Source organism: Epinephelus lanceolatus, chromosome 3, assembly GCF_041903045.1.
Source record: "Epinephelus lanceolatus isolate andai-2023 chromosome 3, ASM4190304v1, whole genome shotgun sequence".
Lineage (NCBI taxonomy): Eukaryota > Metazoa > Chordata > Actinopteri > Perciformes > Serranidae > Epinephelus > Epinephelus lanceolatus.
In genome coordinates, this window is record NC_135736.1 from 24,789,412 (window position 1) to 24,817,394 (window position 27,983).

General features: G+C 43.2%; 1 protein-coding gene across 8 annotated transcripts in view; it reads right to left on the reverse strand.

The window, feature by feature from the left end:
• fat1a (FAT atypical cadherin 1a) overlaps positions 1-27,983 on the reverse strand; it is a 90,805-nt gene that overhangs the window by 3,611 nt on the left and 59,211 nt on the right. For 5 of the 8 annotated variants that reach the window (XM_033624378.2, XM_033624381.2, XM_033624380.2 and 2 more), the window contains 20 exons: positions 27,638-27,913; positions 27,146-27,356; positions 22,455-26,528; positions 21,639-21,835; positions 21,353-21,506; positions 19,670-19,903; positions 15,881-16,267; positions 13,988-14,202; positions 11,312-11,449; positions 10,972-11,115; positions 8,061-8,258; positions 6,802-7,398; positions 6,384-6,606; positions 6,157-6,288; positions 5,861-6,018; positions 4,500-4,968; positions 3,625-3,778; positions 3,195-3,305; positions 2,440-3,083; positions 919-1,056 (listed from right to left, as the gene is read on the reverse strand). In XM_033624378.2, coding sequence (XP_033480269.2) covers positions 919-1,056; positions 2,440-3,083; positions 3,195-3,305; positions 3,625-3,778; positions 4,500-4,968; positions 5,861-6,018; positions 6,157-6,288; positions 6,384-6,606; positions 6,802-7,398; positions 8,061-8,258; positions 10,972-11,115; positions 11,312-11,449; positions 13,988-14,202; positions 15,881-16,267; positions 19,670-19,903; positions 21,353-21,506; positions 21,639-21,835; positions 22,455-26,528; positions 27,146-27,356; positions 27,638-27,913 — 8,854 coding nt within the window. Of the gene's footprint in view, positions 1-533; positions 598-918; positions 1,057-2,439; positions 3,084-3,194; positions 3,306-3,624; positions 3,779-4,499; positions 4,969-5,860; positions 6,019-6,156; positions 6,289-6,383; positions 6,607-6,801; positions 7,399-8,060; positions 8,259-10,971; positions 11,116-11,311; positions 11,450-13,987; positions 14,203-15,880; positions 16,268-19,669; positions 19,904-21,352; positions 21,507-21,638; positions 21,836-22,454; positions 26,529-27,145; positions 27,357-27,637; positions 27,914-27,983 lie in introns of all 8 variants that reach the window. The other 3 variants (XR_004501557.2, XR_013490759.1, XM_033624384.2) reach the window with 1 other exon arrangement.

Sequence of the window (27,983 nt, forward strand, 5' to 3'; positions counted from 1 at the left end):
TCGATCTCTAATTCAATTTAGGATTCATTTGCAGTTTTCGAGGTAAGAAATGAAGGTTTTGATGACTTATGAGCAGCACAATCCCCATCGTGATATCCCGGTAATGACAGGGTAATAAGTGAGATATGAGGAGGAAATAACAGGAGAACATAACGTATGTGTGTATACCCTTGTGATATGTTCCTTGATGTTTGCTTTAAACATCCGTTTGTAGCTACACTTCGAAGAAAAAAAAAAGAAGAGACAAACAAAAGAAGGAGAAAAGGCATGCTTGTAAATTAAAAAGTAAATGAAAGGCAGACAGTTGTCAAAGTCGATGACCTTGTGAGTGATTTCCAAACAGAATGTAACTGCTTCCTGAGTAAGTCATCAAATTCCTTTCGAACATGACAGATTAGAAAACAGGGTCGCGTTGTTTTTTTATTTTGTTTGTTTGTTAAATACACATATGTCTGTCTATCATCCCGGGAGAATTACACCTAACAAGTTGTTGTGATTGCTTCCGTCTGTACCGGCAGTGATTGAGGACTTACAGGCTGGACCCCCCTATTTAAAACCTTGTTCTGGATCTGTGGACTGATTTGATCCATATGGGAGCTGAAGCCCCGCAGCAAAAAGAAAGAGAAAAGAACATGTGACCCCAGAGCCACCATTTGGGTCATCCATTCTGAGCATGCAGAGAAACAAGAGTTAGCATCGAAATCATTAAGACAAAAGGTAACTATTGCAAAACCCTGCAGGCTGATCACACAAAAGAAAAACAAAAGAAAAGAAAGCAATAACTCATCCCAGGTGCAGAACGACATCTCATACATGTACGTGTTACAAAAACATGGCATTTTTCACACTAGGCTGGCTTGTTAGTTTTTCTTTGTATGACTAAGAGGGATGACTTTAACATGCTGGATGGCAGCATACCGTTATCATCGCAGGACTCTGACTGGAAGGAGCTGAGGGACTGGACCTCAGACATGCTGCCCCTAGTGTTGTAGGGGTGACAGGCACTGTCCTCCACAGGCTTCTTGGTCAGGCACGGGTCCAAGTCCACCACTTTAGCTGGAAGAGACGGCACAGTTTGATTTTAGTGAAAACCTACATACATAGATGAGATGGCTAACCATACAGTTTGAAAACAAGGCGTGGCTCCAACTAGAAAACAATGTTTTGATGCATTGGATGTGCTGAATGTGCATATTAAGGCAGTACAGGAGGAGGTGCACATTAATAATCCTCCAGGACTGTAACATGCTCATGTTTAACCCAAACAATGTGTCATGTGACTGCAGTTGGTTCAGATCGAGGTCAGAACACGTTCTCACTACAAACAAACCGCACCAGAGTTCTTTGTAACTGGACCGAGACCACCTCTTCAGAAGGTCTTGGTTTGGTTGTTTTGGTGCGCACCCGAGTGTGATTGCAGTGTTCACACTTGCACAAATGAACCGCGTTTAGGGGGCAAGCGAATTTGAGTTCGATTGAACCGAACTAAACAGGGCAGGTATGAAAGCACACAAAGTAAAAAGTACACGATGACCAGCGCTAAAATCAACCCATGTAGTTGTCCCTCCATAGCGCAAGGCATTTGATCTGGTCAGCTTGTAAATGCTGCCATGAGAACAAGAACCAACTCTAGGCAATTAAGCAACTTTGTAACAAAATTCGTCCCTGCTTTGGAGCAAAGCAGCAAGCTCTAGGTCTGAAAGTACTCAGCGATTTGATCCTTGACTCCTTCAGTCCACATGAGGGCAAGATTGCTCCCAAATTGTTCCTGAAAGCTGTTCAATCAGCGTGTGTGTGTGTGTGTGTGTGTGTGTGTGTTAAGATTAGATGAAATCCTGATGAATATTTTGGCACTTTGCGTGGTGTGTTTATGAATGTAATATGTTGTGAAATGTTGAGTGGAAAGGCCTTATTGTCCATATATCACAATATGGCAAATATGTACAAAATCTCTGATATAATGTGATTAATGTTCAAAGAATTTCTGCTCCACTGTTGTGCATAAGGCAACACTTTCATTATCACATGTAAAACCACCACTATTTTCTTTAAATTTAATTTGGGATGAAGTTGAACAACAGAATTTAGCAAGTTTCCTGGCTGGAGCTTCATAATTTGATTCGCAATTATAGAGGAAATAGAGACAAAGTTAAACTAGTAATTAACTGAAGTGTTCCAGTTCAGCATTGCCTTTATTTTTCCTATAATTAGGACCAAATTACATCGTCCTTTCCCGGATATTCACAAGACAATGATTAGGTAAATATGGACCCATAAAATTGTGTTACCCAGAATTAAAACTAAACATTATCATGATAGGATTTTGCTGAAACTCAGTGATACTTTTGAATTGTTTGCTTTAAATGCAGCACAAGTCATAATAGCAGCAATTTGGACCTCCTGCCTGGGCACAGGTAAGTAAAGCTGTTGAGGACTTACCATCATAATCATAGTCCCAGTTTGGCTTCTGGATGGAGTCGCTGTCTGAGACAGAGTTGGAGGGAGGGGGAGGAGGGAGGTTGGGTGCTACACTGCACACAGCCACAGTCTTGCGGTGTCCGTGCACAGAGTCTGGGTTGAAGGTGCTGAACTCCGGGTGCTCCGGGATGGCCGAGCCCTCGAATGAGTTCCTGTCCAAGTTGTTTCTTGAGTCGCTTGGAATGCTGGGAGTGTAGGAGATGGGCCTCACGGGGACCTGAGGCGGGATGTCGGAGTAGATGTTCTTGTTGAGTTTGGCGTCAAAGTAAGGTCTCTGCAGGAAGGAGTGAGGCGCTGTTGAGCCTCCGAGATGTTTATCGTCGTCGTTGTTCTTTGACCTCCTGCGGCAAGCCTTCTTGCGGATGATGATGAAGAGGAGGACCAGGATGAAGATGCTGGACACAAAGACCACGATGCCGATCACTTCCTCCAGGCCAATGTTCCAGGAGGTGGAGATGAATTCATTGCGGACCTCAGCGCGGAGCTCACACATCTGTCCGTTGAAACCCAGCGAGCAGTTGCACTTGTAGGAGCCGTATGTGTTCTGGCACTGGCCTCCGTTGGCACAGGGGTTCTTGATGCACTCGTCCACATCGCTCAGGCACCTGGACGGCACAGTGGAATTTAGTGAGGTGTTAAAAACCACTGATGCAAGAGTGTCAAGGTGAAGATACTGAATAATTTAATGTGTTCAGTTCATAAATTCAAACACATACCTGTCACCCTGGAAGCCTGCTTCACACTCACACACTGGACCGTCCAGACTGTCAATGCACTTTCCACTGTTTTTACAGGGGTTGTCTCTGCAGTACGGCCCCAACTGGCACCTGCATTCAAAACAAGTTCACTTAAGAAGCCTAAAAAATATATGAGAACTGCATTTCTGAAATGTGTTTTTGCAAACGTAGAAAGGATATACTACAGTGTAAAGCAATGGGTATAATTCATGAATACAGATCTACAAAATCCCCCTGACATGAAAATGTAGGTTCAAACTCAAACGACTTCTCAACGTTAAATGTTAGTATTAAGTATGTATTTCAGTATTAGAGTTACAATATCATACCGACATGGCATCAATGCTGTATGCAGCAAGAAATTGTTCTCTTTTTCTATTTAAAACCAAACAGAAAAAGGTTGTGGTACCTTTGTCCTGAATACTGCCCTCTGCACTGGCAGTAGAAGTCCTCTGCGCGAGGTACACAGGTGCCCCCGTACAGGCAGGGGTTGGAGGCACAAGGGCTTATGCCAATCTCACAGTGGGTTCCCATGAACGAGGCGGGACACTTACAGAAGTAGCCTGCAGAATTTAGAAACAAGACAATGACATTTTTAAACTTCTCAAGTCCCAGTCAGTTTAGGAAGAATCACTGGAGGTGAATTTCCTCTTTAAACAGCTAAAGGTGAGCCACGTATAAACACAATTTCCTGGTGCTTTCACTTTAACTGTTCACTTGTTAAATTCTGCACATTCATATTAATTCCAATAGTACAATGATGAGCTGAGCATGCTGTTTGGAGTGTGATCTTTTTTTAAATTCAGCTGATGTAACTGTAATTTAACACATCCTGCAGATGTTTTACAAAGAGCCTTCCAGCGATGGTGAGGGATTATGCCCCCTGAACCGCTGGCAGGTTTTTAATGTGAAACAGATGCAGAAGTGTTGAGTTTGCAATAACAGCAAACAGCACTAACTGCAAATTAACACAGCAACAGGAACACATAAGAAAACAGTGAGAGGTCCTGCAAAGCTACGGTAGGAGATGCCTGACTCTAATAGCCTGTCTTGAATAAAAGAAGAGGGTAATCTGTTTCAGTAGCATGTAGCAGAGAGGAAACTATGCTTGATTTGCAGTTAGGGATTTAGAGCACAACTAAAACTCCTCTTCAACTCGCTGAGACCTAACATAATGTACAGATACTGACGTCGTAAAGCATACTAAAAGGACAGCCTTAAGTTTACCTAAAGCTACACCAGAGAGACTCTGAGTGCAATGAGCTGAGCAGGACATTAATGTACCTCCATTGGGCAGCGAGGTGCAGCTGCCTCCATTGGTGCAGGGGTTGCTGGAACAACTCTCGGCGGGTGCGAGCGCACAGCCTGGGGTGACGTCCACTATGTCCTCCAGCACAGCGTGGGCCCGGTGAGCTTTGGTATTGAGAGGCAGCTCCTGGCCGTTCAGGGTGATGGCCTCCATGCAGCCGCGGAGCCCGTTGGTGACGGGCAAGCTGCGTCCATGGCGAGCCGAGGCAAGCTGGCGTATGTGACCACCGAAATAAATGCTGTTGTCGAGGTTGAGGGTTCGCAGGGTGCCCGGTGCTGTGCCTGAGGCTGCGTGCACCCGGTCCAGCACCAGCTTAGCGTAGTTACCATCCACCTCCAGTGTGAGAGCGTGCCACTCCCCGTCATTAACCTGAGCGCTGTGGACTGACACGAGGCCGGGGCCGCTGCCACAGTCGAACTTGTACTGCAGACGGCCGTTCACGATCTGTCAGAGTCACAAAAAAAGGAGTTAGAGCACGATAAACATCCAGCAGTGAGCAGACTTAACAAAGTTTTTATCTCATCAATTCTGCTTTTTCATTCACAGTCCTCAAGATTACAACTTCGGTGGAAAAATCATAATCAAATCATCAAGCCACAGTTATAAATCAATGTCTAACACAGTCATAAATCCCTCCCCATCAGAAAATACACTGTGCATCAATGTATTACCAAGCCATGAAATAATTTTGACTCTTATCTTGATATAGAGCAGACTAATGTCGAGTAGCAACACAAGCTTTACAGGAGATCTTTACATAACATATACCTTGTGCTGGTGCCTCGAAACAAAACAAGACCCTCTCCAAACAGTTAGGAGATATTAAAAGCCTCACACAGCAACCTGATAAACAATAACTGCTTCTCTGCCAGCCAGGTTTTAGCCTAAAGTCTGGCATGCAGACTGCTACACCAGACAGACTCTGAAAGGAATGTGTGGAAAACTGCTTTCTGTTCCCCTCCCAGCACTAAAATAGCTCTTGTGTGTGAGATTTTTTTTTTTCTTCAACCCACCACCACATTCCCATAGTCCCTCAAGTGAAAGGGGTTTTAAAATGGCTTTTTGAACCCTTCAGCATAGTTGATTGGTACACATGGCTGGATGGTCTCATGGGAGGGCGGGTCAGTTATGTGTTTATTAAGCCCTTCTGATATGGAAATGCTGGGCAGTAATACAGAGGCCAGCTCAGAAATGCAGAGGGACTGTCAGTCTAGACTTAATTATGATAAGCGAAGGTTATCGTTTCGGTTTTTAAGAAGCAGAAGGAATAAATGCACGGTTACGGCTCAGTAATAAGGCTGGACCAATACCTTTAAACACACACACACACACACACCTCAAGGATGCTGTAGTCGGTTCCTTTAGCATACATGACAGTAGCATGGCTGGAGAAGGTCCTGAGTCTCAGCGAGAGTTTCATCAGCTCCTTGTTCTCATTCTCCATCAGAAGGTATTTCACATAGCCACTGCCGCTGAACGTCAGTGAGTGGCCATCTGATAAGAAGTAACAGACATGTGTTAATAATAAGGGTGGGGAAAAATAATAAAGGGTACAGGTAGAAGAAGCTAGAGACGAGTGAAGGACAAAGAGATATCTGGGAAGACAGACTATTAAAAGGTGGGATGTCTTACCAGAGCATTTGCCCTTTTTGCCCTCTGGACACACACAGCTGTACACGGTATCTCTTGGATCTGCCACACACTCCATCCCCTCAGGACAGGGGCTGTTCTCACACAGGTTGTTCAACACGGGACATCTGCCACCTAAATGAAAACACACCTCCATTTAGAAAAAGGTGTTTCTAACAGGCAGGAAATGTGTAAATGCACGTGTGTGTGTGTGTGGTGTAACAGTCTACCTTCACACTGGCAGGTTGCAGTTCTCAGGTGTCGCGGGGTGACAAAGCTCAGGCGAGCTGTGCTATAAGTAGACATAGCAGTCTTGTCCAGGGAGATGACCTCATCGCAGAAGCTTAACGGGCAGTCCAGACCCGCACACAGCTTCTGCACCACCCGCACGATCCTAACGCCCGTCATCTCCTCAATCACAGCTGCGGAGGAGTTCAGCTTACGGAAGACGACCTGAAGACAATTAAAACATGAGAATCAGCTTTTCTCCGTCGCAGACAAAATATCTATCTCAAAGATGCTTTTCATTTTTCTGATGTTTTAAGGCCTAATTGAGTGATGGTCCTTAGATGCTGCCTAGCAACAAACACTCTGGTACCATCTGCGACAAATGAACTTCTAGAGACATAAAAAGTAATCTTGGCTTACCTCCTGAGACTGGTACGGGCTCCCAGATCTCTCTAAAGCCAGCAGCACATCCAGATCTCCCTGCTCTGAAGGCTGCAGGCTCACTAACTGGACCTCACTCCTCCTGACTCCAGCGATGTTCCTCAGAGCCCGCTGGAAGTTGCGCCAGTAGTCCCCGATAAACTCCTCGGGGGCGATATTTGCAAAGCGCACTGCGATAGAGTTGTCCAGAGCCTGACGAGTTGCCTGTCTGACGTGCACGGTGACGTCAGCTGCTGTGGTGAAGCGTCCATCGGTCACCGTCACGTTGAGAGGGTAGTGGCCCACGTCGAGTGGTCGTAGGGCGATAACTTTACCATCAGAGGCTGAAACTGAAAACAAGGCACCACTCTCGTCTGAGGAAGAGGATGAAGAGGGGGCAAGGCTGTAGGTGAGAGTGTCATAGATGTCTTGGTCAGTGGCATGGATCTTGCCCAGGACACCTCCGGGGTATTCATCACTGGCGGTGGTCACAAAGATGTCCAGTGGAAGAATGGCAGGAGGGTAGACGCTCTCCTCAATTATGCGTACGCTGATGAAAGCGGTGGAAAAGAGCTTGGGTTTGCCGCTGTCTGACACCTGAACATGACAGAGGAAAAGGAGACATATGGAAATGATGTGCACCGTAAGTTTTATTTTTCCAACAGCAGAGGGCAATCAAGCTCTTCAGTGATATCCTTAAGCTGCCAGCATCTACAAACTGTAGGTTCACTGGATATTAAAGCCAACATCTACAGATCATGCATTTTAACATTCACACTCTCACACGCATGGTCATCAGCTCAACCCAAAAAACAACCGTGACTCAAATCTGAGTGTACATCTCGTGTGTAACAAGACATCGCACTTACATTTCATATCCCGTCTGCCCACTCATTTTTTTCCCTGTGTTCTCTCCTCTAAGGTGACACATCAACACCCAGCAACACACACCATCATGCCACCTCAAAGCAAATGTCTTTGATTTATGATTCTCCTGTGAGATGCTCTCTGATGCAGCAGCATTACTGTATGCCTCTTTCAATTCTTATAGACACTTGTTTGTTGTTAGAATATGTTTAAAGGTTTCAAAGATGGAGAGATGAACACTGACTGGTTGGGGAGGGTTATAAGAGATAGCATGATGGAGAGAAGGCACAGAGAGGGAAAAGAGGGAAGACAAATAGATCGGGCTGCTGTGGCATGACGGCTAAATCAATACCACCTCTCCACTGTGGTTTCTTCTCAGCGCTGTGACTCACCTGAGCTTGAAGTAGGTAGTGTTCTTTACTTTTCCTATTCAGCGCTCCCACGGCCACTAGAGCTCCCTGCTGATTGATGTGGAAAGCATCACCCTCGTTCCCATCCACGATGGCAAAGGCGAAAGGTGGGCCGTTGTGGGAAGCGTCCCGATCGGTTACGGTGAGCTGAAGAACACTTGTGCCTTTCGGTCGATTCTCCTGTGGGATACAAGAGAGGCATGTTTAATATTTCTGATGAGAGGACGCGGTTCTCCTCATGCTCTTTGGCTCTGCAATGTTTTCCAAAAGATAAGAAATGCACCCACAGAACACTGCTGATGTGAGAGAAACTGAGTCTGAGTCTGTTTAAACCTGCTGTTAATATGTGTTCTAGTGATCTGAACACAAGTGGACAGCCGACACATTGACGTTCACATCTGTGTCTATCATGTGTCTCCAGTACATCACTTGCGTTCCAATTTCGTTACAGACTTGCAGCAAAGGGTCAAAGGGCCCTGGTCACAGTCTGACAATGAAGATTCTCAGTCGTCCAGGTGAGGTGTCAAAGAGGCGTGGAAGAAGTCATCTCTAAACTGGAACGACCATCGTTAAACAGAGGAGGTGGCCTACAACACCACTCATCTCCCACTTACAATACAGTCTTGGGATCCCTCCCCAGACGACTTAACACCCATTCTCACTTGAACCCATCTAACCCTAATGACACACAAGATGGCCGGGTGGGTCAACAACTCACATGTGACCTCAAAGACTCTGTAAGGGTTCACAACCACACAGAGTTTGGAGCCTGCGACTCTGCCCCAGTCCGTTAGAACTGAAGAAGCTTCTTGGATGAAAGGCGAAACGTCTTCAAGAAACTCAAGCAAGTCCAGTTGCCTATGATATAGCACTTAAGATTACCCACCCACAGTCATTACGTCCACACTGGCTAGTCAAGTTAGCAGCTGTGTTGGTACAACTGAAGATATCGCTGTCACCAGAATTCAACACGTCTTCATCCACAGGCCTAAATGATGCATGGTTATGCAACACGTCATCCAATTCATTGTAAATTGGCCAAGTTATCGAGTGTTAGCAACAACAATCATGTCCTGCATTGATGTTGAAATTCTTGTTGGAATGCATCTGGACAAATTAGTGTTTACATTACAAAAGATTCAATGGTCCAATGCGTCCCAGACCACCTTGGAAAGGGGTTTGAATGATCAGATCACAATGTGTCTTGGTGGTCATTTACACTTGTATATATTGCTGTCCCCTTGTGATCAGATCACCCAACATACATGTTAATACCAGGTATAAACAGGTTTATGGAATTTTTTTTACAGCTGAAAATGGACAAACCAAAGCTTTCCTTTTTGTTTTAAAGGATTTCTATGTCAACTACTCACCCAATGTTACATTGAATTCATAAAGACAACTTTGTTTTTCTGGCATGCCTCAGGGGAGAACAAAGAAGCCACATCAACAAACATTCTTGATGAATTGAAGTAAAGCAGGGCTGTTTTTAATGACAGCAGAATCATATCTAAATATCCGTTTACAAACTCTCACACAACTCGACTTGCACTAAAATCCAAATCCTATTTATCCAGTTTTTCTTAGTACTTCCCAAACACTTGCATTTTCCCTAAAACCTTACTATTTGAATAATTTCTGCACGTCCTTCCATTTGAACTCTGCTCGTGCATAACACTGAGATGAGTTCAAACGCACTCAGGTTACTCAGGTGCATTACTCGCATGTATTTGGGAAGCAAAGAGCAAACGACCTGATAAATGAGACTTGGATTATACTGCACGAGTTGTGTGGGAGTTTGTTAATGGATGTTTTGATGTAGTTTTGCTGTATGGTGAGTAATTGATATACAAATGGTCATTTTTTGGGTGAAGTATTCCTTTAATTAAAAAACTGATCACCACCACATAGTCATTTGACTCATTGCATATATAATACTGATTGACTTTGGTTTAAAGACTTGAGCAAAGTTACAGATGACCTAATTCTTCTGTTATTAACAGAACAGCTGGTCCATGATGTTGTGGCTCGGCTTCTGATCAGTAAAAGGTAATGTTGAAATTAAGTCTTTGTCTTTAATGTTTTGTGTCCCTGAATGGGCGTCTGATCTATCTCTCATGTTGACACTTTCAAGTCCCAAATCAAAACGCACTTTTATTCTCAAGTGTTAAAAAGACTCTTGATATTCCTGACGGTGTGCGCAGTGTGTGCCCCGTGTTTCTTTATTGTTGTGTTGTAGAGTGATTTTGTGCTTCACTTTGATCAAGGATCCATAGTAAGTAAAATAAAGCCAGTAAGGATTTTTTCAGAGGCAAAACAATGTTTCATCCTGAAGTGCCGGAGCTGTGTACAATATGTGCCGAGCCTCCCCACAGTATCTTTTAAATTGCTATTTTTCAGTTTTCTAAACAGACAGGAAAATTGGAAAAGAAATCATCTTCCATCCAACCTTTGGAATTATTATTATTTTTTATCTCTCAAACTGGAACACAGATTCATCTCCTTTCATTCTTCTCATTCTGGTACATTTTTCCTTTACTTCATACAAGCATCCATTATCAGCTCAGTATCTTGCACATTCCCACTGCCTTACAGCCGTTCCCTTCCATCTCTTATCTGAATTCCTATACTTAAGATGCAGCCTCTGTCTTTTAATTCCCTCGCCCCCCCTTCTCCCTCCTCTGTCCTTACCTCTGTTCTTGCTCCAACCTCCTACTTGCTTCTTGACATTCTAGTCGCACAGTCTCCCATTATTCCTCCTTGTTAATCCCTCTCTCTGTGTCCACTGCTTTCCCCCTGCACCTCCCCCTCGCTTTCTCCCTTTCCATCTACCTCAATCTCATCCTTTCCACCTCTAATCAGCCATCTACACTGATCCCTTTCCCCCTCTCACCTGGATGATAAGGCTGTAGTTGGCCTGGGAGAATAGTGGCGGGTTGTCATTGACGTCGGAGATGTCTATGTTGATCATGGCACTGCTGGAAAGAGGGGGCACCCCGTTGTCTGAGGCTACCACCGTCAGAGTGTACCCTGAAGTCTGAGACAGAGAGCGAGAGAATTACCATACAAAGGCAAAGCTGCTTTTGTGAGCAATAATGCAGCAGAGATCAGTAAACAAGCTTCCCTATTAGGCCTGACATGACTCTGATTGGATTCTGCATAGAGAGCAATTAGTTCCTCAGTGGATTAAACTCCATGTGTACAGTCAGCATTGTATCTGCTGTTTCTCTTACTCTTTCTCTGTCCAGCTGGCGAGCAACTTTAAGCTCTCCTCTGAGTGGATCGATGGTGAAGGGGCTGCCTTGGTTACCGTCCACGATGGCGTACCGCACGTGATCGTAAGAGGGGCCGTCGACATCTTCAGCCATCACCTTTGGGTCGATCAAACAAAGAAAAGATCAATCAACAATCTGTGAATGTGGCTTTACATGGCAATGTAACGATTCTGTTTGTACATGTTGTGTTAACTAGTGCTGTCATGACACCAGAATTTTGAACTTCAATACAATACCCGAGTAAAAAAAAGGATGCTTGATACTTCTTTTGATGCCAAATCAAAAAGAAAACAGTCCTTGGAGGGGGGATTAGAATTTTTTTTTTACTAGCAACCTGCCCATAGTGCTGATACATAAAAAGTTACTGAAAACATGACCCCGGTCACGTGATGGGTTTGTTGCTGGAGAGAGTTTCTATCAGCCACAGACTGATGACGAGATGATTTTCTCCCCTGTTGTTACATCAGTGCAGCCTTGGGTTGAAAATCTAATCCAATCTGTTTTTTTTATATAGCTTTGGTACGTTTGATACTATGGAATGTAAAATTTATGGAGAGCAAAGTTTTTGAACACATGGTACCAGAGAAGATTCAAAGTATCAGTACTTCGACAACCTTAACGCGTGTTGAAAGCCGTAAAAACCTATTTTATCAGCTGATGGGGTCCCTACCTGAACGCACAATTACCTGCGAAATGGAGAAGAGGTGATTTCTCCTCTTGTGTTTGTGTCTGTGCTTGTCACTTTTTTTTAAAGTGGGTGGGACTCCACACACCAATCAGAATTTGATTGTTGAAAATTGCGCACACAGTTCTGATGAAGCAAATGAACCATTTTTTTCAGTGTTGATCTCTTAAGCCTAGTTCAGACCAAAGATTCACGACAAGATGAAACCATTTTTGAGTGTTGCAGAGAAAAATTTCAGTGGTGTGAACTGACCGTCTGAGCTCGACTCAAGTCGGCTGCCAACTGGCTTGTAGTGAAGTCTGCTGGTCAGGTCAAAATGACTGCAGATGGTGTGTTCGCTTGCTGCGGCAGGTGCTCTGTCCCTGCCGAGCTTTCTGTTTTTGTCCTCACAGTGTGTCGGTGTCGAATGGTGGGTCGCTGCTGCTGCTCTCTGTATGTACTTATGCCCCCTCACACACACACATGCGTATTGACTAACTAACTGGCGCTGCTTACTTATATTACTGAGGCATATTTATTATGATTACAGTCCATCTGATTGTACTACAAATGCAACTGTAGCCAGTATCTCACTATCACTATCCTTATTCATATCTTAAGAAGCTACAAAGTATATTCAGCCACAAAATAAATCTGAAAAGCTGCAATCAGAACAGAAGTACAGAGAAGTGTTGCATAGAGATGATACACCATCTCATCTAGTTGCATTGGTGTGGACCAGCAGGTTTTTAGAACGCTGCAGAACGGCGCATTGCAAGTTGTGTGTTTCAACTCGTCCCATCACGAATCTTTAGTCTGAACTTTAGCGAATAGTAACCAAGGATATTTATTCTTAAATGTATCATTAATTGTTGTTTGTTAATGAATATTAATTGTTAGAAAGAATTAATTTGGATTTGAAATCAAGTTTTCAGGACCTTTAAAGCACTATTGTAAAGCAGAGACCATCAGCTGATTAATCGATGAGTCATTCTCCACAAACTAATCAGCCACTCCTTTGATAATTGATCGTCTGAGTAATTTTTAAAGCACAATGACAAACATTTTCTTGTTCCAGTTCCTCAAATGTCTCAGATTTTCAGTTTGGGTTTTAGACTGTTGAACGAAGTAAGATATCTGAAGATGTCACCTTCAACTTTTTCCTCATTTTCTGACATTTTATAGACAAAACGACTAATTATCTATCAAACAAATAACCAGCTGATTAATCGATAATGAAAATTATCATTAGTTTCACCCCTAAAATCATATAGATGCCTACAATCACTTCTCCCTCCTGTGCACCCTCCTCTAAAACACACACAGTCCTAAAACCCACCAAGCGTCACATATTGAAAGGGATCCCCGGGGAAATCAGCAGACAGTGAAGATTTACAAGTCTGAGACAATGGCAGGTATTAAAATCTAATTTTCTGATGGGTAATTTATATTCAGGTACATTAGACACACAGATAAATGGCCATAAGCAGAGGTCTTTTATGAGGGAAGGGTGGAGAGGAGGGCAGCGGGGACAGACGGAAATAGATGGAGAAAGAAATGGAACATGCTAAAAGCTAGGGAATGCTTTATCTAGGAGAGAGGGCTTAATGAGTCAAACGCCTTTCAATTAGACTGTTTGAGCATGTGTGTCAGATAATGCATGAGAACAGGGGTGCAGTGAGCATGAAGAGCATTGGTGCTAATTTAGCTGTGCCACCAGATGGTGATTTGCCACAGGTGCAGATATGTGATAGTGTATGCAGTGAGTAATGGGCAGAGAGGAGAGAGGCTGGAAGGGGAGTAAATGAACAAAGGTGAAAGAACTGGCAGATCTGGCTGTAGGAAAGTTCAGAGCGAGAGATTAAAATTGTCTTCTACCCTGCATGCAGTTTTTTCCTTTTTGTAATTATGGGTTATTTTCCCACAACAAGCACCATCTGTCCCTCAAGATAGTGTGTGTGTATTTTTACCGCCATCACAGTCTTTCCCAGCTCAGTATCCTCGCTGACGACGGCTGTGTAGATGTCCTGGCTGAATACAGGTCTGTTGTCATTGACATCAGTCAGGTTGATGTTCACAGTTGCCATGTCACTGAGCGGTGGTGAGCCACCATCTGTAGCCTCAATGGTGATGTAGTATTCATGGGACACCTCGAAGTCCAACGGCTCAATCACAAAGATGTCACCTAAGGACAAAGAGACAGCAGGAAGTCAGAGAGGTAGGGAGACCTGGTGTCATGTTGGAATACACACTTCAATACTGGTATGATATCTCAATTTAAAAAAGAATATATCAAAAAACACGAGTCATTTTGGTGCCAAACGCTGTGCTTCTTTATTTTTATGTATTGTATTCGCAGCATTATTTGCAGAGGGGGTAACCTGCTGCAAGTCTTTCCTTCCTCTGCTCCTGTCATACATTCTTTCAGCTGGTTTGTAACTCTACTTGCAAACATCTTCAGCTGAAATGCACCGCAAACCAGAAGTCAAACAGTCATCCATCACTGACTCTCATTTGAAATTCAAAAGTTATGCTTGGCTCAGCTGCTCTAACTTGAATTACTGCCTGCAGCGAGACAACAGGAAAGTATCAATTTTTTGTTTTCCTGTAGTGTCGTGTTGCACGGACTAAACTTCCCAATCATAGCTCAACCTGAGTGACACTCTGTGATGGCTGAGCACTGCTTGCAGTTCCATTACCACTCTTTCATCTGTAAAAATTCACACACAGGATAAGGTGCTCGCTTGATGACACTGCCATTTGTCAGCCGTTTTTCCCCATGGCATTTCAGCATGATGTCATGATAATGTTAAAGACAGGAATGCAGACTGTGTAGACACAACAACAATTAGATGGCATGTGCGATGACGCTCTTTATGTTTTGACTTCCTGTGTCCTGTGGACTTAAAAAAATCTATATGGTGTGTATCCTTGAAGCCTAACAAACCTGATAAACACATTTCCTTTCTCGTATAACACTTGCAAAAATTATATTTTTGAGCATTTTAGTTAAGGATGCACAATAATATCGGCATGTCATCAGTGAAAGTGATGACGCAGTAATTATGCAACTTTAATTACTTGAAATTGGTCAAATTAAAGCAGGAAGCCTGTTAAAGTTGGATGAATTTTAAAGTTTTGTTTTAAAGTGTTACATAAAATTAAAATGGCATGATTTACATGTAACGTGAGCTGAAGTAGTACTCTGATTTTGCCCAGTGAATGTGTGCATTTTGAAAAACATTACATTTTATGTCTGCATCTACCAGTTGGCCATCAAAATAAGAGTAGGCATAATAATATGTTTATTCCACTACAGGAGAGACTTGATGTTCTCTGCAATTAGATGGTAAATTTTGTGCATATATTTGTATCAGCAGTTGTCGAAGGGCAAAAATTTGTTGGAACATATCTTCATATGTTTGGCAAAAATTGAATATTGTGCATTCCCAATTTTAGTTTACATTCATGCTTTCTGTCTTCCTCATCACAGCCTTTGTTAACAAATTGCTATGCTTCTTTGAACACAACAGACACCAACTGTTTATCAGTGAAACTGTGTGAAACCAGGGCAGGAATGCACTTCCTCGTTTGTGTACATGATATAAACAGAACAGGAAACCACTAACACAACACTGCTCAACAGCACTACTAGTGATCAAACCTCCACAGGGCACATTTAACCCATTGTGGTGACAGTGAAAATGTCATTTAATTTACTAAAGTTATCAAAGTTTTTTAAGAATTCAGTATCAAATATAATTAAATTGGAATTATGTTATTTTTTGTTTCACCACCACAGTGAAAAGCTAAGAGCACAGTAAAAGCTAAGCTAAAAGAACACATTTCATGGTGCTACATACCAGTACGCCGGTCCACACTGAACATGCCATGCTCATTCCCACTGATGATGCTGTAGGAGATCTCTCCGTTAGCGTCCGTGTCCCGGCTGGCTGCCTGCACTCTGAGCACCTGTGTGCCCACCGTCACATCCTCAGACACGGTGGTCGTGTATTCACGGTGCTCGAACACCGGCGGGTTGTCGTTGATGTCTAGCACGGAGATCACCACCTGGCACAGTGAGGAGAGACGTGGGGAGCCCTGGTCACTGGCGCGGGCCTTCAGCTCATATGTCAACTGCAGCTCGCGGTCTAGGGGGCGCTCCAGGCTTATCACACCGGTGTGCTCATCGATTGAGAAAAATCCATCGATGGAATCCACCAGTGAGTAGATGATGTCGCTGTTGAGACCTGGAATGACAGAAAAGGCACAATTCAGTTTGGTTTTTGCAATTTCAAACTTATTTTTACAGTGTAGACGATCTTTTCTGGTCGTTAAGATGTGACACCTCAGCTTACATCCTGTCAGGCTGTCTGTCTGTTCATGTTGCTTCCCACATCTCAGCATTTTAACTGCTGAGTAAAATGTTATCCTCATCAATAAGACTGAAAGCAACGTCAAGAGAAATACGCCTGTGAGTACGGGACGTAACAAGCAAATTGATTCTCATATTGATGTATTGATTCTTCAATGATTAAAATCGTCACCCTCTGTTCTCGTTCCGAAACATCCATCTTTGACGCAGCCTCTGATAAACAGGAGCTGTAAACGTCTAATCCATGCCATCCTCATAACTCACGTCCTCCCACTAGCAAGACGCTCCCAGCAACAAGACAGAGACGGATCACAATAATAATCATAATGCCTTTCTGCAGGTGGCCCCCATTTGGAATACGCTATTATATTCCCATTTATCAGGTAAGTGCCCCCGTCCTCTGTGGATCTCATTACCGTGCTGGAGACACTACCATGGGGAGCGCTGCTTATATGGTTTCCCATCACTTTTATCAGGTCTGATCATCTTTGAGACAACTGCTTAATGGTGATTAAGTGAATTGTGCTGCATCTCGAATGGCTATATTGCCTAAAATGCTGTTTATCATCGTGTGCTCATCTTAGGCCCCTGGCTGGAATGTTTAATATCAATGTAAAGATGAATTAGGGCTGGGCAATATGACGATATTACATTTAAATCGTGATATGAGACTAGATATCGATATATTGTAAGTGTTGTCTTTTCCTGGTTTTAAAGCTGCATTACATTAAAGTGATGTAATTTTTTCAACTTCCCAAACTGTTTTACCTGTTCTGCCTTTTGCCTTTACCCACTTAAATATTATAGCCACATTACTTACTTATCAAAAACCTCATTGTGTAAATATTTTGAGAAGCACCTATAGCTGCCTAAAATATCGATATCGAGGTATTCAAAAATATCGTGATATTTAAATTTGCTAGAAAATGAATCAACAATTTCTTTGTCATATATAATGATATGGACTGGTGCTTGAATAAAACGATACAATTTGAATATCATTTTTTGGGCTATCAACAATTTTTTTGTCGTGTTTTTTCATAGAAAAAAAACAAGAAATGAATCATTAATCGTTCTTGGCTGCAGCCCTATTTTAAAGACAATATTGCACTTTTATTCATGTAAATTTCTGTCATATTGCTAAAAGTAAACATAGCAAATTGCACACTGATCTTTAAAGCAACAACCACATTTCATTTTGAGGTCAGCTTGCACTTTAGGACATCTTTCAGTATTGGAGGCAAGATGGTCAAGAACATGTGCTGGTGCTGTCTTGTGCAGCACCACGGTGGACAGAGCAGCACATGATTAAATTCCTCAACAATGGAGCGACATGAGAAATCGAATAAAGAAAATAACAACAGCGAGGCAGCACAGAGAGCAAGGAAAGACACTCGGATCGAGGCTGAGTGATAAAGGATAAAGTAGAATCAAAGACGGAATGTGCGCTCGCATAACTTTAGTTTATCACAGATCAAGGCCACCAGTCTGGATCTGTTTGTCTGTCTGCTTAATAAACATCCTGCACTGATAAGTGCTGCCTTTCAGAGATTGTAACAGCAGGCTGAACCGAGCAGCAGCAATGTGGGTAAGTATCAAACATCTTCCAGCCAAATGGGCAGACGGATCATGGAGGCAGTGGCACACAGCAACCGGTGCCAAGATTGAGTCCTCGCAGAGATATGCAGAGTCAAATATCGATGGAGGCTAAAGCAGCTCCTTTCTCTTCGGATGAGGGATACATTAGGCTTCACATTTTGATGGTTGCCTGCAAAGACAGTTGACTGAAGCCTGAGTGAACTGGGTCAAAGCTACAATGCCTGTTCCTCTTGTACAATCTACATGTTGCTTGGGACTTGCCAGTTGTGCTTCAAGCTTGCACCTCAATCAAAAAACACTAGTCAAACTCACAAAAAAAAAGAACCCCCTGTGTGTGCGATACCCACACATGAGAGAAATACTAATCAAATCCTCCTCTGCCTTCACTCAGTGTAACTCTAAATAATTATTGCCCCTGGCTAAACTGCAGGAAGCACCTTTTTTTCTCCACCCCTCGTTCAAGTACCCTTATCCTTGATATTCAAAATGTGAAGCATATTTTGTGCCAGCAAAGCCTCAGGGAAGAAATGTCTTAATACCAGTGCTTTCCATTCACCATTTCAGGTTTCTCTCTGAGGGACCCAATCCTAGCATCCCTTTCATTCTGTCAAGCTGTCAGTCCACCCAAAACGAGGGACTGAAAAAGGGAAATAGAAAGAGAAGGCGTCGATTCTCTGACAGTGAACGGGCCGGAATGGTTCCTGCTCCAGTAAACTGAAGGTGTAATCTGGAACGGCAGGTCCAATAGTTTCCTGGATAAAAGTCTCCGGGAGCTTAAATGACTGTTTAACTGCATGGTTTAAGTTCTCTGTCTTATCCACGTGTTGGCTTCTCAGTGGCTGGCAGTGCCTGCTGAAAGGTGAAGACGGTGGAGATAAATATGTGGCCCTGTGGCTTTGCACCAGGCAAATGGAAAATTGCAATCAGCCCTTTTGAGAATTCAGCTTGAAGAGAGAGGAATTTCATTAGAGTGTAATGGAGCTTTTAATTTGAGGGGTTGATCATTCATGAAATTCCACATTTGTTATCCTTCCCTCTTGCCATTTAGTGTAATGCAGTTGCATAAAGGGAAGATAATGACCTGTGGATTGTGAGTCAGCATTTAGCCACGACACATATGCATTCTTTACAGCATGGTGCTTAAAATGTTATTGGATTTATTGTGACCTTGAGTAATGCCTTTGTTTGCCATTAATTGCAATTAACTTTTTATTGCCTCAGCAAGAGTGTTCATAAGCTAGTGTTTTGGTGGTGTAACAGCAGAGTGACACAGACACATCACCACACAAGTATAAATGCTTGCAGCGGCGAAGGCCAATTGCGTAGGCTACGGCGTAAGGTCTGCAAGTATAAATCCCCCTTACAGGCTCAAGATTTGAGCCTAACATACCGATCAATATATTAATTTCTTGTTATCAGTGAGACGTCTCTTGGTATACTCGTTCTGCAACTGAATTTACTTTCATTAACAGCAATAATGAGCAATACGGTGTTTGAAGCTGTTTCTCTTTTCTAATAAAATCTTCAACAACAATTTTTAAATGACCTAAAAGGGCGTTTGACAAGTGATAAAATAAAGAAAAATCAAAATCTGCTCATTAAACCGCTGCCCTGAACTGAGACTGTCAAAACATAGCTGAGTGACTGTAACTAGGTGTGACAGGTCTGTCAAACTCACCAGTATCAATATCGTTCGCCTGGAGTTTTGCCACATACGTCCCCATCTCTGTGTTCTCGAAGACCGTGAAGGTGTAGGGATCGGATGAGAACTGTGGCGGGTTGTCATTGACGTCCTCCACAGTAATGTGGATGTCAGCCTCGCAGTATCGCCCTCCTCCGTCCACCGCCCGCATTTTGAACCTGTGCTCATCCTGCTCCTCTCGGTCCAGGGGCTGTAGCGTCTTCAACTCCCCTGAAGGTGAGACAGAGGAATTTAGAGCATAAGTACAAACACATAGAGACAAAAACTCACTGGGGAGTAGAGGGATGTTGTTTGCTATTTTTAGAACAAGTAGAAAAAGAAAGAAAATCGACTTACGGACATAAAAATGTGTGTAAGCACAAGAGATCAAGAATCAAGAGACTGAGTTTATGTGTAAGAGGACAAACCATGTTTGCTCTACAACACTGTGACCCTCTTGTCAGCTGTCTACTAACCAAGAAAAAAAATCCAAACAACTGATGGCTTTCAAGAGAGAGAAGAGGTGAATAAATAAGTAATTGAAGCGTGAGAGAGGGGAGAAGATGGCAAAGAAGAGTGTGGAGGGGGGGAGAAGAAGGAAACCATCAGAGTTGGCAGCTAAGAGCAGCTTGGAAGTGTCCTGGGATGTGAGGCAGCCAACATTACCACAACCTCTCTGGAAAACTCCGGAGCCTCTTGGCGGTCCTCATCTGCAATAATCCTACTTGTCTGCACTGAGAAAAAAAATAACATCCCCTCTCCATAACAGTAGCACTGCTGCTGGAAACTCAATACTGAAGGTTGCCAAAAGACAGCTGGATGGTATTGTTGCCTCGGTTTTCGTTTCTCGGCATATTAAAGCTAAATTTCACTATTACTGCGGGATTCTGTGCAGCAGTAGCAGACGTGTTGTATAGCTGTCTAAATCTACCGGCTTAGTTTGTTTTGTCTGTTTGTGCTTTAACTTTGCATTTATTTTAAAAACAGGTTGGCGGTGATTAACTGGCATTGTTTTCCTTTCTTTTTCCCACCTTCTTTCTTCTTTTTTCATCCCAGCAGCCAGATGGAATCTCTGATTTAAAGGGTCTCCCAGAAGAAATTATTTGCAGGCAAGAAGTATAGCAGTCATAAATTCAATTTAAGTGTGCAACTCTGTATTTTAGTGCCACTGCAGGTCTTTCAGTTGCCCCGTGGGGAAATGTTCTCGGCTCTTTTAAAAATGAATAAGTAAATAACAACTGGGCACAAGAAAACATGCTTGCCTCTTCTGTCTCTGATAGTGATTCACACACATACAGAATCACAAATAAAAAAAAAAAACACTAACATTTTGCAGAGGAATCACAATTCTCAAATCTTAAGAGTGTAGAATGTAAGACTGCGGTCATGCTGAGCTGCTTTTTTTATTTTGCGGCTCGAAGCAGAGGGCCAATGGCGTTTCATGAGAGGCTTTAATGTGCATGTCCCACATACTGCTTCCTAATATTCAGAGTAACCTGCGAGACAACTGGAACGCAATCCAACTGGATGACTGTGGACAAAAAAGGCTTCAAAAAGAAAGGACAGAGAAACGTAGCAATCATTTAGAAAGAATTACTATTTTACACAGACCACAAAACATCACAAAATCAACCCTCTTCTTCATACATACAAGCATTCATTTCAGTAACAGATACACACCTGAATCAGAGTCGATGATGAACAATTCAGACCCAACTCCCTGGAGCTCATAAGAGATTTGGGCGTTTGAGCGGATGTCAGCATCTGTGGCAGAGACCTGCAAGACGAGCCTGCCAGCAGGGGAGTCCTCTGGGACGCTCTCACTGTACAGGGACTGCGGGACATTAGAGAGAGAAGATGAAAAAGGGGAGGAAATTAAAGTGATTTCCAAGAAGAAAAGGGCGCAGCAAATTAAGTGCTGGAATAACAACACAGTAAATTAAAAAAAAAAAAAAAAGTACATTACCTTTTCACACACTGGGCTGTTGTCATTGGCATCCAGCACCTTGACCTCCACAACAGCTTTGGCAGTGAAGATGCCATCACTGGCAGTAATGTTAAGGAGATAATTGTCCTTCTCTTCACGGTCCAAGGGCTTCCTGACAGAGACCTTCCATTCATTCTGAATGTGTTCGATGGCAAATTGGCCAAGTGGGTCCCCTCCTGTTTGGTGTTAAAAAGAAATACACCACTTCAGAATGATCAACAACTCACAGGCAGGGAAGCAGCCGGAGTCATTAAAAAGACACAAGGATAAAGGTCTGTCCTGAATTTTAAACCGCATTCCTCTAAGTATCAATCAATAATTCCTAAAAACCATCTTTTAAGTATTCATCACTACTCCACAAAGCAAATTCTTGTTTCTAAATCAAATATGTTTGCTACACAAACAAGCAACAGAAAATGAACATGGACTAACACTGGATTTGGAGTCCTCTTGATATTCCCAGACTTGGCATACTTATTCACACTTGCTAATTAGCACCAGAGGAAGTATTTTTCCCCAGTCTATTTCAAAGCATTATTCAGATAATTATACATTTCTGTATTATGATGACCTTAATATTTGCCTTGAGCTTCGGCAGATTAGGCGATAACTCAGACTCCTAACAGATAATAGGACTGTGTAATGTTTCAAAGATGAGATATTATCATCATATTAAGTGGCATAAACGGATGATCCCCCCTAAGCTCTGTTTATGAAAAACCATTACACAAAGGAGTAGGGAGTAAACTCTATGGGCTTACTAATTATGTGTTTCGCAAAATAATAAACACCCACCTGTGATGAAGTAGTTCACTTGTTTATTGATGTCCTCCGAGTCATCATCTGTGGTGCTGAGGATGGCGATCACCCCGCTGGGAGGAGGGTCATCTTCACTGACTGTGCCTTTGTAGATCTCTGCGGTGAAGCGGGGCGGGTTGTCGTTTACATCGGCGACTGTGACCTCCACTCTGGTGCCATTAACATGTTGGACTTTGTCGCCTTGGTCTGTGGCGAGGACGGCGATTGTGTATTTGTTCATCTTTTCGCGGTCTAGCTCTTTTAAGGTGGTCACCCATCCAGTTTCACTGTTAACGGCGAACAGCTCTGAGATCTCCGGAGAGTTCTGCTTGGGGTCGAGGCTGTAAACAACATGGCCGTTGGTTCCAGAGTCTTGGTCGTTGGCTTTGACTTGGATCACTTGAGTCCCGCTCGGAAGGTTTTCCACAATGACTGCCTTGTAAGGGTCGGACTCAAAGACAGGTTTGTTGTCATTGAGGTCTTTCACTTGGATGTTCACATTTACAGATGCCACTATGTCATAAGTCTCGTGTTTGGTTTGGGAAAGCAAAGTGAGTTGGTACCATTTGGTCGTCTCATGGTCGAGGCTTTTCTGAAGCTTTAAAGCTCCACTGTCTCTGTCTACAACAAAAACCTCATCTCCATTGCTCTCAGGAGTATTGCCCTTCACAAGACTGTACACCACTGGTTGCTCACTCTCAGCCTGAATAACATCGATCTCCGTGCCAATGGGAAGGTCTTCAGCAATTGTGTAGCGGTAATGTGGTTCAGCAAATTTGGGAATTGGTGTCTCTGGTGCAACAATCCTGATGTAAACCTGTACAACAGAATGTTTGGGTGGATTCCCAGTATCCTTCGCCCTCACAAAGAATGCATAGAGCTCATTTTCAAGTCCGATTAGACTCTCTTTGGTTGTAATGACCCCAGAGGTTGGGTGGATTTCAAAGTTCTCCCCAACGTTTTCAACATCTGCTTCAATTGAATATTCAATATCAGCGTTGCTTCCCTCATCCATGTCTGAAGCAGCGATTTTGACCACAGAGGTTCCCCTTGGGACATCTGATGCAATAGTGGCTTTGTACTCAGCTGCTCTAAATTGTGGGGCATTATCATTGACATCTGTGAGAATTACATTGACTACAGAAAAGCCTACTTTTCCACCACCGTCTTTAGCTATGAGCGAAATAGGAATAACTTTTTCAATGGTATTCTCACGATCAAGGACCTCAAGAGAGAAAATCTCCCCGTTTTCATTGACAGAGAACTTGTCTTTTGCAAAGTCATTGACAATCTGGTATGTTATTTGCCCGTAAATGCCTTCATCATCATCTGTTGCCTTTGCTTCTGTCACCAAGGTACCAACAGGTGAGTTTTCAACAAGCTCTACCACATAGTCCACCTGAGAGAAGGTGGGGTTGTGGAAGTTGGCACCAGTAACTGTTACCATAACCAGAGCTGAGCTTCTGAATACACCGTCTGACACTGATACATTGAGGTTGTAAAGAGGCTGCATATGTGGCCTACGATGGTTGGAAATGGCAATGGCGCCTGTGCGTTTGTCGATGGAAAAGTTCTGATCCTCATTGCCAGATATGATGGAGAACTCCAATTTACTGGAGTCCGAGCTATCAGCATCAGATGCCTGGACTTGGGTGATGAAGTATCCACGTGGAGCTAACTCGCTAATAGTAGTTTTGTAAGTGTGCTCTGTAAATACTGGAGCATTGTCATTCAGGTCAGTAACGTCTATCGTCACAATGACATCACTAGATAGAGCTGGAACTCCCCCGTCCACAACACGGACTCTCAGCTTGTACTGCTGGTTCTCCTCATGATCCAGAACTTGAGCTGTAGAGATTATTCCTGTGTCTCGGCCAATGGTGAAATAATCTGAACTCTTCCCCTTTTCCTCCACCAGCTGAAAGAATACTTCTTGGTTATTACCGGTATCAGAATCTTTGGCATCAACTTGCAAAATGGATGTACCGATGACAGATGCCTCTGAAATATTGGCATAGTAGGCCTTTGACAGGAACACAGGGGCATTGTCATTTACATCCTCCAGTATGATATCAACAAACACTTCAGAGTGAGCTCCAGTCAGAGAATCCGTGGCTCTTACATTTAACTTATAAGCGGGATGTGTCTCAAAGTCCAGAGGCTGAATCACATGAATTACCCCTGTGTTGAAATCAATTGAGAATTGTTTGAAAGGATCCCCTTCAGAGATGGTGTACACAATACGAGGGCCTTCGGAATCGTTGGCCTGTACGTGAAGAACAGGTGTGTGTAACTGAATGTTTTCAGGGATTTCAATGCTGTAAAAAGGCTTCTCAAACACAGGCATTGCTTTGTTCACCACTGTTATTGGCACTTCTACTTCAGCTGAGAGTGCTACCTCTCCGTTATCCTTTGCAATAACAACAATGACAAAGTCTGTGTTAAGTGAATCCTTCTCAAATTTCTTTTTGAGGGAGATTTCACCAGATGGGGTTATTTGAAAGTGCTCCTGGTGTTCCTTCAGGTAGTAATGTATTTCTGCATTCGCGCCCTTGTCTTTGTCAACTGCTGTGACCTGCCGGATGACCTGGCCCTCCTCTGCGTCCATCTGGACCAGGGCGTGATAGGGAAGGTTCACAAACATAGGTTTGTTGTCATTCACATCCTCCACTGTCACAGTAACTGGAACATGGGCCACTTCATCAGATTTCTCCTCTCTGGTTACCTCAACAACTATATCAAATGTGTCCTGTGTCTCGCGATCAAATGGAATCCCAGTGGTTGAGATTACCCCAGATGTGCGGCTGATTTCAAACCTGCTGTCAGGGTTCAAAATTTTGTAAAACAATGGCTCGTTCACCTGGTTTCCGACAGCAGCAACAACCGCCAGTGTCTTCTTCTCAGAAAAGTTTTCTTGGACGAACGCTTTGTAGGACTCCCTGGTGAACTTCAGCTTACTCTCCTTGTTTTCCCTCACATTTATCTTTACTGTAGCAACAGTGGCAAATCTACCATCTGAAACCCTAACCTTTAATTCATATCTGCTTCTGAGCTGTGTGACATTCTGAATAGAGATTATGCCTGTAATTGGATCAATTTTAAATTTATCACCAATATTTCCCTCAGAGATGGAGAAGAGAAGTCTGGAGTTCGGCCCAGAGTCTGAGTCTGTTGCGTTGACTTTAATGACTTCCACCCCTTTGTAGGTTGGCACTATGACAGTTGTCTCATACAGCTCTTGGCTAAAAACTGGTGGACAGTCATTAACATCAATTACTTCAATGGTCACGTTGGCCGCCGTCTCTGCAAACAAGCGTGGCATTCCTAGATCATGGACCTGGACTGTGAAGCGGAAAACACTCCTCTGTTCATAATCCAAGGCTGTTGTGATTCTGATGGCTCCGGTGCTTGAGTCAATGGCGAAATAGTTATGTGCAAAAGGTTCGACAATTTGATAGATGAGCATGGCATTCTGGTCGCAATCAGCATCAGAGGCACGGATGACAAAAGGGGTGTTTTCACGGGTCAGAACAACACTGTTGACAGAGGCCGACTCGCTGATTACTCCTTTGAATTCCCTCTGGAGAAAGACTGGAGCATTGTCATTTTCATCCTTTAGGTGAATCAGAAGTGTGGCGTTGCTTGAGAGTCCCGCCATGTTTGTGCCCTGTATGATGAGCTTGTATTGAGAGGTGGTCTCATAATCTAAAGCTTTCTGGGTCACAACTACTCCTGAATTTGGGTTTATGTCAAAGGCATTGTTGATGTTGCCACTTTTTATCTGATAGAAAACGGACGACTGGCTGTCGGCTGTGACCAAGCTCACAAAACTCCCTGGATGGACTGATTCACTGACTTCTGCAGAGTACTCCTTTTCTGTGAATCTGGGGGCTGCGTTGTCCGAAACTGTTACCACAATTTGTACAGTGGTTGTAGTTGAAAGAGGAGGTATTCCACTATCAGATGCCTTAACAGTGAGTTCAAATGCAGTCTTGCTGTTGCGGTCAAGCTCTTTGGCTACTGTAATTGTCCCGAGAACAGGGTCGATGGCAAATGAGTTTGCAACATTTCCTGTGAGAAAGAGACAACAAAAGAAGAATATATTTATGTGGCTGAAACAGAAATGTTTTTCATTCTAACCTGTGATATGTGCCTGCAAAATTAATGCAAAACATACATGAAAAAAATAAGAAGAAGAATTATGCTACTTGTTTCACCAGAAGATGTGGTTGAAAAGCATTTGTAATGTCAGAAATTTTCCTAGCTACCATCGTAATCCTAAACCCTCAGTTTTACTCAAAACAAAGCACTTCAGATGCATTAAGTCATCTTAGCTATGTCAAATATGCATGTATTCAACAAAATCCATTAGCCACGTTTCTTGTTCTCATACAACAGCTTATTGTAGGGGAAAACCATCGTGGGAAATTCTGAGGGGGGATCTGCCCATCTCCCACGTATTTGGAGATCCTCTAGACAAAGTCTTCAATATTCTCCTTCTCTTTGTAAAGTATTCCATTCATGATCAAGATCCAGTGGGCAGTAGGACTCAAGATGACTCATGCATGTTTTACGAGCTGATTTCATTTGCATGAATTTACAGTGAAAGCTTTCTGCTATGTGAGGAAAAGAAAAACTAGGGAAAGTGTGGCTTAACAGAGTGGCGCAGCAGTTTGGTGTGTATTTACCTGATTCAATGCTGTAAACAATCTCTGCATTATGGCCCTTGTCTTTGTCAAGAGCCGTGACCTGGAGCACGGCCGAGCCGATGGCTGCGGATTCAAACACACGGCCGGAGTAAGGTGTGCCTATAAACCACGGTGCATTGTCATTGGTGTCATCTACGTTGACAATGACACGAACAAGGTTCCTCTTAACTGGGATGTCCTGGTCTCGAACCTGGAGGAGGGAAATTTACGAAGAGACACGTGCAGAGGAGGAAAAGGAAAAAAATGACAGACAAGAGCGTTAGAGACCTCAAGGAATAATTCATTCTTCAACAGTAACATAATAGAACAGCAAATTATTCATATTTTTGAAAGGCATAGCAAAAACAAGCTTATCTTAATTTCATGGATGTTTCATTTCCCAATGAAGTACACAATCCCAAAATAAACTCCATTAAACCACACATAATTTATCAAACTATTGTTAAATTGCCAGTGTTCACTAATTCATACCATGACGGTGAGGATGTGACGATGCATAGTCTCGTGGTCCAGTCGCTCAGCTGTGTACAGAGTGCCTGTTCCCGGGTCGAGTCGGAACTTCCTCAGGCTGAAGGGATCAGTGCTGCTCAGGAGCGTAAAGGTCAGTTTGTTCTTCTCGTCTCTGTCCACAGCGCTGATCTGCAGGACCTCGGTCCCTGCTGGCTTGTCTTCGGGGACATTCACCTCATAGACCTGCTGAGAGAACTGCGGCCGGTGGTTGTTGGTGTCAATGACACGGATAAGCACCTAGAAGAGGAAAATTAATTGTAAAGTTAGAACAGAAGACTTGTGTCAACTCCCAAATCATATGTGTGAA